The sequence below is a fragment of the Symphalangus syndactylus genome, chromosome 2, assembly GCF_028878055.3.
Source record: "Symphalangus syndactylus isolate Jambi chromosome 2, NHGRI_mSymSyn1-v2.1_pri, whole genome shotgun sequence".
NCBI lineage: Eukaryota > Metazoa > Chordata > Mammalia > Primates > Hylobatidae > Symphalangus > Symphalangus syndactylus.
The window spans coordinates 45879584-45896003 of NC_072424.2; the positions used below are offsets into that span (position 1 = coordinate 45879584).

The 16420-nt window shown below is 40.9% G+C and overlaps 1 protein-coding gene across 2 annotated transcripts in view; it reads right to left on the reverse strand.

Annotated features, from left to right (window-relative positions):
* The window catches only part of EXOC6 (exocyst complex component 6), a 364709-nt gene that overhangs the window by 286288 nt on the left and 62001 nt on the right, over positions 1 to 16420 (reverse strand). The window contains exon 1 of one of the 2 annotated variants that reach the window (XM_055255403.2): positions 7269 to 7286. The exons of the other annotated variant lie outside the window; for it this stretch is intronic. Coding sequence (XP_055111378.1) covers positions 7269 to 7284 — 16 coding nt within the window. The 5' untranslated portion in view covers positions 7285 to 7286. Of the gene's footprint in view, positions 1 to 7268; positions 7287 to 16420 lie in introns of those variants that run through there. 2 annotated transcript variants of the gene reach the window in all.

Genomic DNA, 16420 nt, shown 5'->3' on the forward strand with positions numbered 1-16420 from the left:
CATTAACTCATGGCCAATCTTGTCCCATCTACTCCCTCACCCAGATTTCCCTCCCTCAAATTATTTTGAAGCAAGTCTAGATCACATTTTATCTATAAATCAGGATATTTTTAGAAAAGAAAATTGCTAAGCTTTTAATAGATTACATGCAAACCACAGTGGGCTAAAAGTTCTACAAGTGTTCTCCAATATCATGTTAATCTCCTGGTAAAGAATCTTTTTAATGTTTACGATTTAGATATGGTTTCAAAACTCAAGTCTGTCATTTATTTGCTATATGATTTTGGCAAATAATTGTAACTTCTCTGAGCCTCAGTTTCCTCATTCAAAAAATGAGGGCTGATAAAGGTATTTCATAAAGTTGTATTGAGCAAACGAAATTATATATAATGCACTTACCACTGGCCTGACATCATGTATACATAATAAAGGCAGCTATTTTTTTCTTTCAATATCTGGTACAGAGTAGATGCTGAATAAAGTGTTGTTTACCATACAGTTATTCCATCCTTGTGAGAAGCTTCTGTGACATCTGATGAATTTTGCTGGTACAGTTACTGATGCTTGACTCTGCTAAGATTGCATGACTCTAAATCAAGAATCTTCTCCCAGGGTGAATTCTCCTGGGTACAGCTCAACCGAGCAGTCAATTCCCTTTCCTTTATGCCCTCAAGGTAGTTAAAAGTAGGTAGAGCACAAAACCTAGACCTCAAGTTGAAACTTGAAAGAAAGAAAAACAGGTAAAGTAGAAAGAATTCACCAAACTATAGCCTAGCAAATAGAAGGTCTGAAAATAGCTCCTTATATTAAGCATGAGCAAGATTTTCAAAAGCAGTATGGCAGCTACGCAAATATGCTGCAGCAAAGAAAGGAGAAAAAAGAGTTCGAAGATACTATGATAATAGAATGAGATGAAACGAAAGATAGAAGTTAAGGAAACAAATCAAAGGCCAAAGTAATACTACTGAAGAGCTATTGAATAAACAGAATCTACTGGGAAAATAATATACATTTGCTTACAATTGAATTGTTATTATTATTATTATTTTGAGACAGAGTTTGCTCTGTTGCCCTGGCTGGAGTGCAGTGCTACAATCTTGGCTCACTGTAAACTCCACCTCCTGGATTCAAGCAATTCTTGTGCCTTAGCCTTCCAAGAAGCTGGGATTACAGGCATGCACCACCACACTCAGCTAATTTTTGTATTTTTAGTAGAAATGGGGTTTCACCATGTCTGCCAGGCCCGTCTCGAACTGCTGGCCTCAACTGATCCACCCATCTTGGCCTCCCAAAGTGCTGGGATTACAGGCGTGAGCCACAGTGCCCAGCCTAAAATGAAATTATTAATGCAAACAATGGGCTTCAGTTTTGCTTTTTAACAAATGCCAGGAAAAATGCAGAGACATTAAAGTAAATACAGAGAAAACAGAAATGGAAGACAGACAAAAACAAGCCAACAAAAGATAACTGACATATAAGTTGCAAAGGAAAAAATGATATAGCACAAGCAACATTGAGATATATTCTGATTGTAACCGAACCTTAAATATAAACAGTTCTTCACTAATACAAGCAAGAAAAACAAGCCATTTACAAGGATGTTTTGTTTGTTTGTTTGTTTGTTTGTTTTACAGATGAGGTCTTGCTATGTTATTCAGGCTGGACTCAACTCCCAGGCTCAAGTTATCCTCCTGGCTCATCCTCCCAAGTAGCTGTGACTACAACCATGCATCACCACACCCAGCTTAGGATTTTTTTTCTTGGTAGAGACAGTCTTGCTATGTTGCCCAGGCTGGTCCTGAACCCCTGGCCTCAAGCAATCCTCCCACCTAGCCTCCCAAAGTGCTGGGATTGCAGGCATGAACCACCATGCTCAGCCTCAGTTGATTTTTTTTTTTTCTTTTTGTAAGCCACATTGGCTTCAAACCCTCCCTGGTCTCATTCCATGCCAGAAGGAGTGGAACATGCTTATAAAGACAAGTTGTCATTCATGAATAAGAGAAACAAGCAAACATCTCAAATATGAAAATAGACAAGCTCAAGTCAAATAGCACATATAAACCCTTTGTGGAAAAAATAAATCCAATGATGACTCAAACTAACAAGAAGGCAGATAAAAAAGCCACGGTAAGAGACCAAGTTCAGCACCTTATGCCAAAAGACAATGGAGAAATAGCTACCAAATTCTGAGAGAAAGAGTGACTCAAGAATTTTGTATCCAGGCAGGCTACAAAGTAGTAAAGTAACAGAAAGACATTCTCCGGACTCTAAGTATTCAAGGACTACAACTTCTGCAAGCTCTTCTTGTGTGTATATGTTGGAGGTAGGGGAGTGGAGGATAGAAGGGGTAGTACTTGATGAGGAAATTCATACAAACCAGAGAGAAATTAAAGAACTCTAGAATGGAGCAGACATGAAAGGAGGCTGGTATAGAGCACTGAATCCACTTAAATTTAAAACAAAGGCTAACCAACTACGGAATCTATGGTTGCAAGACAGAATGTAAATATTAAAAACCTAACCACATAAAATGAAATGAACCATCTAAAATCAGCAGCAGATAGGGGAGACTGAGAATATTTAGTGTACTAACATCCTCAGCTCTCCTAGGAATGCATCAAAGATGCTCTCTAAAAGTGTAACATGAATGTGGGAAAAAAAATACATGATTCAAAACTCATATTGCTTATTATAATTTTTCTTAACTTTAGAATGTCTTTAAAGAACTAATGTTCCCTGTGATATTTATTTCAAATGCAGTAATTCCTTCAGTTTCACTTTTGATACAGTATAACTTTGGTTTCTTTTTCTTTTGTCAAATTGAAATGAGATTAAATGTAACATTGTTATTAAAATAGCATATCTGGAATGACCCCATTTCTGTCCAGTAGTCCTTTCTCTGTATGTGCATAAGATGCCTGAGCAACGTTCTCTATGAACAAGGATTAATGGGTAGGATTGGGAGTAATTTTGATAACTTTTTACTTCTTTTCCCCTACCTTTGCTATCTTCTCCTTCTTCTTTTTCTTCCAGTGAACCTACATTATCTTTATAAAGCAGCAATTGGTATTTTGAAAAATAAAAATGAGCACGGAAGAAAGATGGTCAATGCACAGATTTTTTGTCGCAACTTACCTGGTTATAAACACAGAGACATGACCCTAACAATTCTTACTCACATAAGGATCTGGAAATAGAAAACACCAGTTGTAGAGAAAATGCCAAGCAAGCTAATGGTAATGAAAATGATAATGGACAAGGAAATGAGACGACAACCTGAAGAAGTGGTGCAAACTTTGGTTTGGGAGTCAAAAGACCTGAGCTCTTGTTCTGGTTTAGACACTTATTCTTGGTATCACTTTGGATAGATCATTGAATCTTTCTGATCACCAGGCCCAATATTGCAATATTTTCTCATCTTTCATGAAGGTCTGGAAAAAATATATATATGTGTATATACATATGTGTGTGTGTGTATATATATATTCTAGTCTCATTTTTCATGAAAATCTGGAAATATATATGGTATTTAAATTCTGGCAACTAACCCAAAATATTTGAAACATTTAGCCTAAACAGAGCACATCTGGAGCCATATATAGCCTGTGGGCTTACCAGTTGGTGATCTACACGGAAGCTACAGCTAATGCAAGCTCTTCAGTAGTCTACTAGAGCCAGCTCATACAGGCTTACAAGAGCCAGTTGTACACATTCTTCCCTGCTCCATGTCTAATGACACCAATTGATAGCCTGAAATCAGCCACAGTGGTAGTATTTATACCATGGAAATTAGTAAATACTACAAGCCAGTCCCTCACCCCCAGCCCTCCATCCCTCCCCAGGCCCTTTTCCCATACAGCTGATTATAAAACATTTACCATAATGCCACTGTAGCTATCTGTCCCAACTGATCCTAAAGTCATGGTACTGTATATCTGAACTAAAAGAGACTTAAGATATTCTGCCAGAAAAGGAAACTCAATCAAACTAGTTGGGGCTAAAAGAGGGGATATAATTGAGAAAGGGGTTGAACTTCCAAACCTTAAGAAAGCCAGGGATATGGTCTCCTGATTAATATAGGAGGAAACATAAGACCCAAATGTCACCCAGAAATCCCTCTCTCTCCATCACTAGTGTTGGCCTCTCTCTAGGTGTTAAAGCTTCATTCTCTCCTTTGGCTCCTCCCCTGTGGCAAGGATCAAGGCTAGGGGACAGCAAAGAGAAGCCCTTGCTCCCTTGAGAACATGAGTCTGCTCCTGGCACATATGGCCCCTTCTTCCTCTAGGCTGAGGAAGCCCTGCTTTAGGGTGTACAGCAGCTTGGTATGGGTCACAGGCTGGGTTTCAGCCCTCATTGACCCCCATGTTGCCTATGTGCCAGGCAGAAGTTGCACCGCCATACGCAATGCTCCTATATGAGCACATTCTCCAAAGTGGTGCCTTTTCAATAAGCTTTAGCTGAGATGTTGATGTAATGGTGTTGAGTGTGATGAAAAGGCAACAGGAAGCTGGGTGATGGCTCACGCCTGTAATCCCAGCAGTTTGGGAGGCCGAGGCAGGCGAATCTCCTGAGTTCAAGAGTTTGAGACCGGCCTGGGTAACATGGCAAAACCCTGTCTCTACTAAAAATACAAAAAAATTAGCCAGTGTGGTGGCTCACATCTGTGGTCCCAGCTACTTGGGAGGCTGAGGTGGGAGGATCTCTTGAGCCTGGGACATGGAGGTTGCGTGAGCCAGGATTACACCACTGCACCCCAGCCGGGGTGACAGAGCGAGACCCTGTCTCAAAAAAGAAAAGAAAAGAAAAAGAACAGAGGAAGGAAGGAAGAAGGAGAGGGAAGGGGAAAGGAGGGGAGAGGAAGAGAGGGAAGGGGAGGGGAGGGGAGGGGAGGGGGAGGGGAGGAGAGGAGAGGAGAGGAGAGGAGAGGAGAGGAGAGGAGAGGAGAGGAGAGGAGAGAAGAGAGCACAACAGGGAAGCCAGAGTCAGTTGGTTCAAAATAGAGCTCAAACATCTGTGATTTAAATTGGAAATTTGAGAGAAGGAGCTTCCACTCCCCACCTGTCGCCCAGGCTGGAGAGCAGTGGTGCGATCTTGGCTCACTGCAGCCTCCACCTCCCAGGCTAGTTTTTGTATATTTAGTAGAGATGAGGGTTCACAATGTTGGCCAGGCTGGTCTTGAACTCCTGACCTCAGGTGATCCACCCGCCTCAGCCTCCCAAAGTGCTGGGATTACAGGCATGAGCCACTGCGCCTGACCCCATCTCCCTTTTTTAAAAATAAACTTTTTGTTTTAGGATAATTTTAGATTTAAGAAAAATTGCAAAGATAGCTTAGAGGGTTCCCACCCCTAGAAACAGAACGGCTGATGAAATATTTTTGTAACCTTGAAACTTAAAAAAGTATAAACAAATGATTTTACTTTGTATTTAGTTCATTAGTAGAAAAGAAGGTGAAAGTTAGCTTTAAAGTTTACAGTCTTGTGCTAAGTTTGTTCCAATCTGTTTTGAAATATTCACCAAATTGGTAATTCCCCACACTTACCTTCCTATAGTATCTTGTATTGAAAATAAAACCAAAGGAAGAAAAAGGCTGTTAATAATCATGACAATGGCCCTGCACGGTGGCTCGTGCCTGTAATACCAGCACTCTGGGAGGCCGAGGTGGGTGGATTGCTTGAGCTCAGGAGTTTGAGACCAGCCTGGGCAACATGGCAAGACCCCGTCACTACCAAAAGTACAAAATAATAGCCAGGCCTGGTGGTGTGCACCTGTGGTCCCAGCTACTTGGGAAGCAGAGGCGGGAGAATTGGCTGAGTCCAGGGGGCAGAGGGTGCAGTGAGCTGAGATCACAACACTGTACTCCGGCCTGGGTGACAGAGCGAGACCCTGTCTCAAAAAAAAAACCAAAAAATTATTTCAGAAAACAACAAAAATAAATAAGTAAATAATAAAACTAATGGGAACTCATTAAAGGATTTTAAACAAGGGAGTGATTTAATCTTGCACATATATTTAAAGGAATATTCTGGTTGGAATGTAAAGAACTGAATGGAGAGAGAAGTCAAGGATGGGATGTGGTGAGAACAGTTAGAAGACAGCAGTTCAAGTGAGATGGGCTGGGCTTGGACCAGGTAGTTGGACGCTGAAATGCAGACATTTTATCATTTGGGATTTGGAGTAGCCGTAACTGCAAACTCCAAATTACAGCGGCTTGGACAAATAGATATTTATTCCTCTGTCATATAATTGAAGCCTGTATGTGAGGCCACAAAATCAGCCTAGAATTTGATTGGTAGTTCCACCATTCTTAGGGACCAGATTCCTCCCATCTTATTTCTCAACATGTGACTTCCACCTCCCAGTCCAAGGTAGTTGCTCTAATTCCGGCCACTTTGTTTACATTCCAGCCAACATGAATGAGGAAGGGAGGAGAAAAGGTATGTTTCTCTCTTTTTAAAAAAAAATCTTTTTTTTTTTTACTTCTTGCAATGGTAGCATGACTGATGTCCGTCCCTTTAAGAGCATTTCTATAAATTATATGTGACACTTTTAGCTACAGATTATCACACAAAACTTAGTCACATGGTGCCATCCGAATGCAAGGAAAGATGGAAAATAAAATGGTTACTTTAGGTTACTGCAGGTCTGGCTGAAAATCAGGAGTTCTACAACTAAGAATGAAAGGAACAACGAACATTGAGGAATGGCCAACATCTTCCGCAATAGAAGTAGACAAAGTTGAGATATGTTTCGGAGGTAAAATTAGCTGGATTTGATAGTTGATTTAATGGCTGGGTGGGGGGTGAAGAAAAGAGAAGGAACAAACCTGATTCCTACTTTTCTGACATAATCAACTGAATAAGTGATAGTGCCTTAGGGAAATGGGTAAATAAAAGGAGAGGCAGATTTGAGGCACAGAACAAAAATTAACTGCTGAGAATGTGTCCACTCAGCCCTCAAACTTATGAGGGAAGCAATTTATCAGCTTTTTTGGGTACCCTTCCAGAGATATTCTATGCCCACACAGGCATGTGTTTGTATACATTTGTGTATGATCTATGTGTATATAGACACATTTTTTGTTTCTACAAAAACTGATAGTGTTTAATTACACCATTATACACCTTGAATTTTTCACTTTGTATGCCAACAATATAGATCAATAATTATTTTTTGGCATTTGTCTTTTAAATCATGTAGGAAATAAAAAGTGGAGCTACAAACTAAAAATACATTAATACTGACTTTTATATTTACTTGCATACTTACCTTTACCAGAGATCATTATTTCTATTTCTTAATGATTCTTGGTTCACAGGTATTTTTTTTCTTTCGGCGCTTTAAATATATCTTCCCACGGCCTTCTGGCGTCCATGGTTTCTGATGAGAAATTGACTATTAATCTTATTGAGAATCACTTGAATGTTTCTTCTCACTTGCTGCTTTCAGGATTTTCTCTCTCTCTCTCTCTCTCCTTCCCTCCCTCTCTCTCATCTCTCAGCAGTTTGATTGTAATATGTCTTGGTGTGGATTTCTTTGAGTTTACCGCACTTGGAGTTTGTTGAATTTCTTGAATGTGTAGGTTCATGCTTTTTATCAAATGTGGAAAGTTTTTGGTTATTATTTCTTTAAGTAATCTTTGTATCCCTTTTTCTTTCTCTTCTCTTTGTGAGACTCCCAAAATGCAGATGTCGATCAGCTGGATGCTATCCCACAAGTCCCTTAGGCTCTGTTCACTTTTCTTTTTTTTTTTTAATTCTACTTATCTGAATGAATCATTTCAGTTGTCTTACCTTCAAGTTCACTGATTCTTTCTTATGCCTGCTCAAATTTGCTGTTGAGTTCCCTCTAGTGAATTTTTCACTTCAGTTGTTGTACTTTTCAGTTCTGGAATTTCTATTTGGTTCCTTTTTATAACTTCTCTTTATTGATATTCTTTTTGTATTCATATATTATTTTCCTGGTTTCTCTAGTTTTTTGTACATGATTTCTTTTAGCTCTATGAGCATATTTAAGACCATCAGTTTAAAGGCTTTGGCTACTAATTTTAATGTCTGGTCTTTTTCATGGATGGTTTCTGTCCATTTATTTTTTTCCTTTGAATAGGCCATACTTTCTCATCTTTTTGTATGCTTTGTGATTTTTTTGTTGAAAATTGGACATTTGAATATTATAATGTGGTAACTCTAGAAATCAGATTCTCTTCCATTCCCAGGGTTTGCTCCTCTTGATTATTGAAGGCTACAGTTATCCACTTGTTTAGCAACTTTTCCAAACATGTTTGTAAAAACTGTATTCTTATGTGTGGTCACCAAAGTCTCTGCTCCTTTAGCTGTGCTTAGCTAGTGTTTTCAAAGAGATTCCCTTAACGCCAGGAGATTAAAAAACAACAACAACAACAACAAAAAAGAAACACTTTTCCCATTCTTTGCAGGTTGGCCATATTGGGGCTCTCCTTTAACGCTTAGCCAGCCTTCTTACAGCTCTGCCTTAGCCTTTGTTTGTTGCCCGCGCTAAGTCTAGAAGGTGAAAGCATAGGTGTTTCTCAGGGCTTTTCTGAGCACGTGTCCTATCTTGGGCATGTGTGTGGCTTTCTAAATTCCCCAGTTTACACTGGCTCTTTTGAGTGCCTTAATTTTCTTAAGAAAGTCTCTCCCCAACTTTTCCTCCCAGGCTTTGGGCAATATATTGTATATCTCAACCATAATCTTTTGTCCCAGGTGGCTGCAGGTTTTTTGTTTACCTTATAATGTGAGAGCAGTGCCTACTACTTTTCTGCCCTAAGTTTTAAGTTCTGTGAAACAGAGACAAGCACCTCGCATCAGACCTTCATTCACATAGCCTCCAGACAGTGCAGAATAGATAGACACAAGAATTTGTGAAGAAGGTTTTTTCCTGCTCTCTCCAGAACCAGGGCCAGGGTTCCACACTGGGAACTTGGGCTGCTATCTTCCAAACAGCCATCTCTCCAGGGAATGGGTGGGGTAAGTGCAAGTAAAAATGCCACAGATATTTCCTTTTTTTTTTTTTTTTTTTTAAACAGGACCTCTCTCTGTCATCCAAGCTGAAGTGCAGTGACAACCTCATAGCTCACTGTAACCTCAAACTCCTGGGCTAAATTGAGCTAGAATTACAGGAGCACCACCACACCCAGCTACTTTTTTTTACTTTTTGTAGAGATGGGGTCACACCGTGTTGCCCAGGCTGGTCTTAAACTCCTGGCCCCAGTCAATCCTCCCACCTCAAGCTCTGAGATTACAGGCATGAGCCACCGCACCCAGTCTTCTTACCATTTTTAAGTTGCCTTTCTCTTCATTCAGCATTCACTTGATTGCTTTGGATTTTTTTTCACTGTTTTCCAGAGTTCTGACAACATTGGTTTTGTCAGTGTCTGGTGTTTAAAAAATGTTTCCTGGAGAGAGAGATGTTTGGAACTGCTTATACCACCATATTGATGATGTCACCTTTTTGTAAGCTTTTGAATTCGGATTTTTAAAATAATTTCAGGCTTTTATAAGGTTGGAAAAAACAGTACAAATCACTCCTGTATATGTTTCTGTAGTGTCCTAAATTTCCACATCTTTTTAAAAAAAATCTCAACTTTTATTTTATGTTATTAATTAATGTATTTATCTATTTTTGAGACAGAGTCTCTCTCTGTCGCGCAGGCTGGAGTGCAGTGTCATGATCTAGGCTCACTGCAACCTCCGCCTCCCAGGTTCCAGTGACTCTCCCACCTCAAACCTCACGAATAGCTGTGACTACAGGCATGCGACACCACACCCAGCTAATTATTGTATTTTTAGTAGAGGTGGGGTTTCACCATGTTGGCCAGGCTGGTCTCGAACTCCTGACCTCGGGTGATCCACCTGCCTCGGCCTCCCAAAGTGTTGGGATTACAGGTGTGAGCCACGCACCTGGCCCAAGAAGTCTTAAGATTTGCATTTGGGAAGCTGAAGGCCCAGTAGATCCAATGCTGTCAGTTCCAGTCTGAGAACAAGTCTGAAGGCAGGAGAAGACCTATGTTCCAGCTTCAAGACAGTCAGTCAGAGAGAGGAAACTCTCCCTTACTCTCTCTTTTGTTCTATTTAGGCCTTCAACATATCAGATTAAGGTTACATATATTAGGGAGAACAACCTGCTTCACTCAGTCTACCAATTCAAATGTTAATCTCCTCCAGAAATTCTATCACAGATACACCCAGAATAAGGTTTAATCAAATATCTAAGCACCCCTCGGACCAGTCAAGTTGACACATAAAATTAATCATCACATTTAGATTATCAGTTTTTCTACTCATGTTCTTTTTCTGTTCCAGGGAAGACTCCAGGATACCATATGACATTAGAGATAGCTCTTCTTTTATGTGATTACTCCCCCACTAACCCATGTCACAGGGAGTCCCATACTTTTCCTTTCTACACTAGAGCCTCACTAAACTGGTGATATGGTTACCAGTGGCTACCAAGTTTCACTACTCACATGTTCCCACCATAAGAGAAGAACTGCTCATATTCTCTGTGGTTCAAACTCAAAAATCCTAGAGAAGAGTTTTGATGGACTCGTCTTGTAACAAATGACTTCCACTAGATCAATCAGACATGGCTACCAGGGTCCCACGCTTGTGAAGCAAGCTGTTCCTGCAGAAAGGGGAATCACTGTAAACTGGGCAGTGACTCCAGTTGAAGTCCACACTACTAGTGACCAGCTAGCCCATTTACCTCATTTCACAGATGAGAAAACTGAAGTCTAAAGAGGTAAGTTACTTCCAAAGACCCAGAACTAGTCTTTAATAAAATGAAGGCTAAATCCAGGCCTAATTCCTAGTCCTAGCAGTTTCCTTTATGTCCCCAGCACTACATGATTTGGGTATTAATCCCAAGAATCAAAGAATCTGAAATTAGAAATAACCTCAAGGCTTATCTAGCGCCTACTGATGCATGAATTTCCTGGTGTATCCAAGCTGATCCCAGAGAAATGGGAGCCTTTCCTGTTTATTTTTCTCCAATATTGGAATTTCAAAGTAACTCACACTCAGCAGGTTAAGATGCAAACTATTTCACTTAGCACAGAATTAGGGGGGAGGAAGAGGATGTCCATCAGTAGGTTTGTTTTTTGTTTGTTTGTTTGTTTGTTTATTTGTTTGAGACGGGGTCTCACTCTGTTGCCCAAACTGGAGTGCAGTGGAGTGATCTCCACTCACCGCAACCTTTGCCTCCCAGGCTGAAGCTATTCTCCTGACTCAGCCTCCCGAGTAGCTGGGATTACAGGCGCATGCCACTACCACCCTGCTAATTTTTGTATTTTTAGTAGAGACATGGTTTCGCCATGTTGGTCAGGCTGATCTCGAACTCCTGACCTCAGATGATCCACCCGCCTCAGCCTCCCAAACTTCTGGGATTACAGGCATGAGCCACAATGTCCGGCCAAGTAGGTTTATTAAACAACCTAAACTATAATCACGTAATGAAACATTATACAATCCACTAAAGAGAATGAAGAGATACATATGTATTGACAGAGGAAGATGTTTCATATATAGCATTAAGGGAAAAAAACAAACTGATGAAAAAGGTATGAACAGTGTAAACCTCTTTATGTGGGAGACAGCAGGAATAGCAACTCTCACTACACTGTCAACAGTCGCCATCAGTGGTAGGCGGGATTACAGAATATTTTTCCTTTTCTTCATTATACTTTCCTGTAGTGTTTGAATTTTTAAAATAATGAGCATAGATCTTAAAAACATTATGCTAAGAGAAAGAATCCAGACACAAAATGTCACTTACTGTATGATTCCGTTTATATACAATATCCAAAATCGGCAAATACCCAGAGAGGGAAAGCAGATTTGGAGTTATCAGGAGCTGGGGGTGAGCGGGAATGGGGAATGACTGCTTAATGAGTATAGGGCAATGAAAATGTTTGGGGACTAGATAAAGTTGATGGCTCCACAACACTGCCAACCACTAAATGCCACTGGACTGTACATTTTTAAATGGTTAATTTTATGTTATGTGAATTTCACCTCAATTTTAAAAAATTCTTTCCTGAAGCAAGAAAATCCCAGGACCACATATACTCTTCTGTGGGGTATGGGCAAATTGCTTATCTTTGCTACATCAGTTAGTTCACCTGCAGCTGGTCTCTAAAATACCTTCAGGCTCTGATACTATGATTCTGGGCACATTCAACTATAATTCTAGACACATTCATTCCTTTGTCATTTAGGCTAAGATCACAGAAGCTTTTTTTTTTTGGCAGATATATCACACTGATGACCTAATATTAATAGGGAAGAAGAGGTAAACCATCTTTTTCAAATGTAAATGTATGGCCCCATCCAAGCCCAATAATGAATGGCAAGTGACTAGAGAAAGAGAATAGAAGAAAGGAAATCATAGGCATAAAGGCAATAATAATCAAAAGTAATACGTATTGAGTGACTTCCATGTCTGGAGTGTCTTCCAGACACTATGCTAGGTGCCTAGTAAATGCTTATATTTTTAAAGGCAATCCTTAGAAGAGAAAATTAAAGCTCAAAAAGGGTAAGCAACTTGCCAAAGGACCCACAATCAATAACTGAAAAGCGTAGTGTTGAAATTCAAGCCGGGCACAGTGACTCACACTTGTAACCCCAGCACTTTGGGAGGCCAAGGCAGGTGGATCACCTGAGGTCAGGAGTTAAAGACCAGCCGGACCAACATGGTGAAACCGTGTCTCTACTAAAAAAAATACAAAAAATTAGCCAAGCGTGATGGTGCATGCCTGGTAATCTCAGCTACTCTGGAGGCTGAGGCAGGAGAATCTCTTGAACCCAGGAGGTAGAGGTTCCAGTGAGCCAAGATCATGCCACTGCACTCCAGCCTTGGCAACAGAGTGAGACTCCATCTAAAAAAAAAAAAAAAAGAAAAGAAAGAAGTTCAGGTATATATATACTCTAGAGTTCACATTTTTCCACTTATCCATGCTGTTTTCCAAAAAGAAAAAGGAATCAAGGAAAGCAACCTGGTGCTGAAGGCAAGGAAATACAAAAGCAAACTGTAAAAAGAAAAGCGAAAAAGGAACAACAAAAATCCAGGATTACCCTGTGCTCGTAAGTGGCCCTCCCTGGGCACATTTTCATCCTGACCCTTGGATATACCTTCTCTATAGCTATGGTAAACTGTTCTTTCACTATAATCTGCTAAAAACAGTTCCACGGGCTTTAAATAATCTTACACCACTATTTCCATAAAGGAAATCTAAGAATTATTACAGAGCTTGGATATTATTTTATCCTTTCATTTTAAAAATGAAAGGAGCTAAACAAAAAAGAAGTAATCCCCAAAGTAGATAAATGGAAAATAAAGAAAAATAATTATAGGACAGGTGCCGTGGCTCACGCCTGTAATCCCAGAACTTTGGGAGGCCAAGGTGGGCGGATCACCTGAGGTCAGGAGTTCGAGACCAGCCTGGCCAACGTGGCGAAACCCTGTTTCTACTAAAAATACAAAAATTAGCCAGGCGTGGTGGCCGGCGCCTCTAATCCTAGCTACTGGGGAGGCTGAGGCAGGAGAATCACTTGAACCCAGGAGGCAGTGGTTGCAGTGAGCCAAGATGGCACCACTGCACTCTAGCCTGGGCCACAGAGTGAGACTCCATCTCACAAAAAAAAAAAAAGAAAAAAGAAAAGAAAGAAAAAAAATTACAAAGAATAAGTGGTACTTAGAGCATAAAATATTTAAACAATAAAAGTGTACAAGTGGTTAAGATAAAGCAGCAAAGGTACCATCAAGCAATTTGAAGTTGAAACAGGGAGGGAGCAGTAGCGACCAACTGTGGTTTTTTCCCAGCATGAGAAGCTACTTGATAAAGGAAATTTAAAGTTTTGGGCAGTGGGGGCAAAACAAGTCCCAGACCTTCATTTGGCAAGGACACCAGTCACTTGCTGGTGAAGAGTTTCTTGGCACAAATCAGGGAACAGCCAGTGGACAGACTGGCTGGTGAATCTGGAGGGAATCATTCCAACAGCTTCATACAGAACCAAAGAAGGAAACGGAAAAGGTGAGGTGGTCAATGGCTTGGGAATGGCAGATTTGTCATTTAGCCAGAAGGAAAATGCCTTAGAAGTTAAGTGGACACTAAAAACTTTCTCTAAGTGAACTTGTTTTGAAATCAAACTCAAGTTAGGAAGGAAAGACTCAGCTAGGAGGAATAAAAAGCGCAAAAAGCATGCACAGAGCCAAAGAGCAAAAAAGACCACTGCTTGCACAAGGATTTCACTGCTTGAAGCAGCCCAGTCAAGGGGGTGAGCATATTCCAAATCGAAACCATGCGGCTACTCATCAAGTTGGCTGCCTGCAGCAGGCATCTTTCCATCCAAATAGGAAAGGAAAAAGTAAAAATGTCTCTGCTCAGAGTATGACTATGTATGCAGAAAAGTCTAAGGAATCCCCACACAAAAAAAGCTACTAAAACAAACAGCAGGATACAAAGTCAACACACAAAAATCAATTCTATTTCTAGATGCTAGCAACAAGAAATTGGAAAGGAAAAATTTTAAGTCCATATACAATAACACCCAGAAACAAAACAATTAGGAATACATCTGAATAATAGCTGTCTGGGATTGTCTATTATTAAAAATGAAAGCAAATACATTCCTCAGCCTAATAAACACCCAGTTTAGGTATCACTGTAACTGCTGTGTTCATCATGGGTTAGGGAATAGGGAAAGGAGGGAAGTAGAAGGGGAATAACATTTGCTTCAACTTTCATTTTGGAGTTGTTGTAGAGAAAATGAGAATGGCTCAAGGGGCTGGGCGCGGTGGCTCACGCCTATAATCCCAGCACTTCAGGAGGCCAAGGCGGGTGGATCACCTGAGGTCAGGAGTTCGAGACAAGCCTGGCCAACATGGCAAAACCCCGTCTCTACAAAAAATACAAAAATTAGCTGGGTGTGGTGGCAGGTGCCTGTAATCCCAGCTACTTGGGAGGCTGAGGCAGAAGAATTGCTTGAACCCGGAGGCGGAGGTTGCAGTGAGCCAAGATCGTGCCACTGCACTCCAGCCTGGATGACAGAGAAAAACTCCGTCTAAAAAAAAAGCTCAAGGGAGAAGGATAAAGATCACCTAAATGATTCTGGAATGGAGCCTTCATGTCCATAGCCAAAATTGAGTGCCCTGGTACCCAGAAGATGCCAGCAAGACTCTGAAAGTAGAGAATGTGAACCTGAGGAGGTCTCCTAGTCCGATTAAAAGACATTTTGCTAGTTACAAAGGAGTAACTAAGATCGGTTTCTATTTCCTCTGACTGAGATTTGCTGACTCACAAGACATAAACAAAGCAAAAATACACTGTAACTGCCACCTCCCATTCTTACTCTGCCCAGTGAGAGAAGAGGGCAGATCCTTGGCCCAGAAGAGATGAAGAGGGTTACAGTTTCTCATGGTTCCAGTCAGAGCTCAGCATCTATCAAAAAAGGTAGATATTGTTACAGCCCTTAAGAAAACAATCTCCCTCATCTCATCTGGAGAAGTCTAGAAATTCCACCAGTGGACCCTGGCTGGCCTAACAGTGGCTACAAAGATCAGAGGCAATCCTTCTACCTTTGGCTGCCTGGAAGAGAAGGCCATGGAGCTATCCTACTTTTGGGAGCTGAGTGGTGACATTATGACTTACTGAGAGTGGCCAGATATTATGGAGCTGGGCTGCCCATGTTCAACTCGTACATATAGCCTTTAAAGATACATCATTCAAAGCCAACAATCCTTATATTTTATTTTATTTTATTTTTATTTATTTATTTTTTTTTGAGATGGAGTCTCGCTCTGTCGCCCAGGCTAGAATACAGTGGCGCAATCTTGGCTTCCTGCAACCTCCATCTCCCAGATTTAAGTGATTCTCCTCCCTCAACCTCCTGAGTAGCTAGGATTACAGACACATGCCATCACAGCTGGCTAATTTTTGTCTTTTTATTAGAGATGGGGTTTCACTATGTTGATCAGGCTGGTCTCAAACTCCTGCCCTCAAGTGATCCGCCTACCCCGGCCTCCCAGAATGCTGGGATTACAGGCTTGAGCCACCGTGCCTGGCCCAATTCTTATATTTTAGGCACAGCATACAGCATTTGCCCCTAAATTCAAATTGTTGCATTACAATCAAATTGCATGTGCCTGCTTCAACTAATTCAGGAGACGTGATAACTGAAGGGGGAAATTTTTATTTAAAATAGCAGATGCAGACCCAGGCACGGTGCCTCACACCTGTAATCCCAGCAATTTGAGAGGCCAAGGCAGGTGGATCACTTGAGTCCAGGAGTTCAAGACCAGCCTGGGCAACATAGCAAGACTCCATCTCTATGAAAAATTAGCTGAGCGTGGTGGTGTGCCCCTGTGGTCCCAGCTACTTGGGAGGCTGAGGTGGGAGGATCACTAGA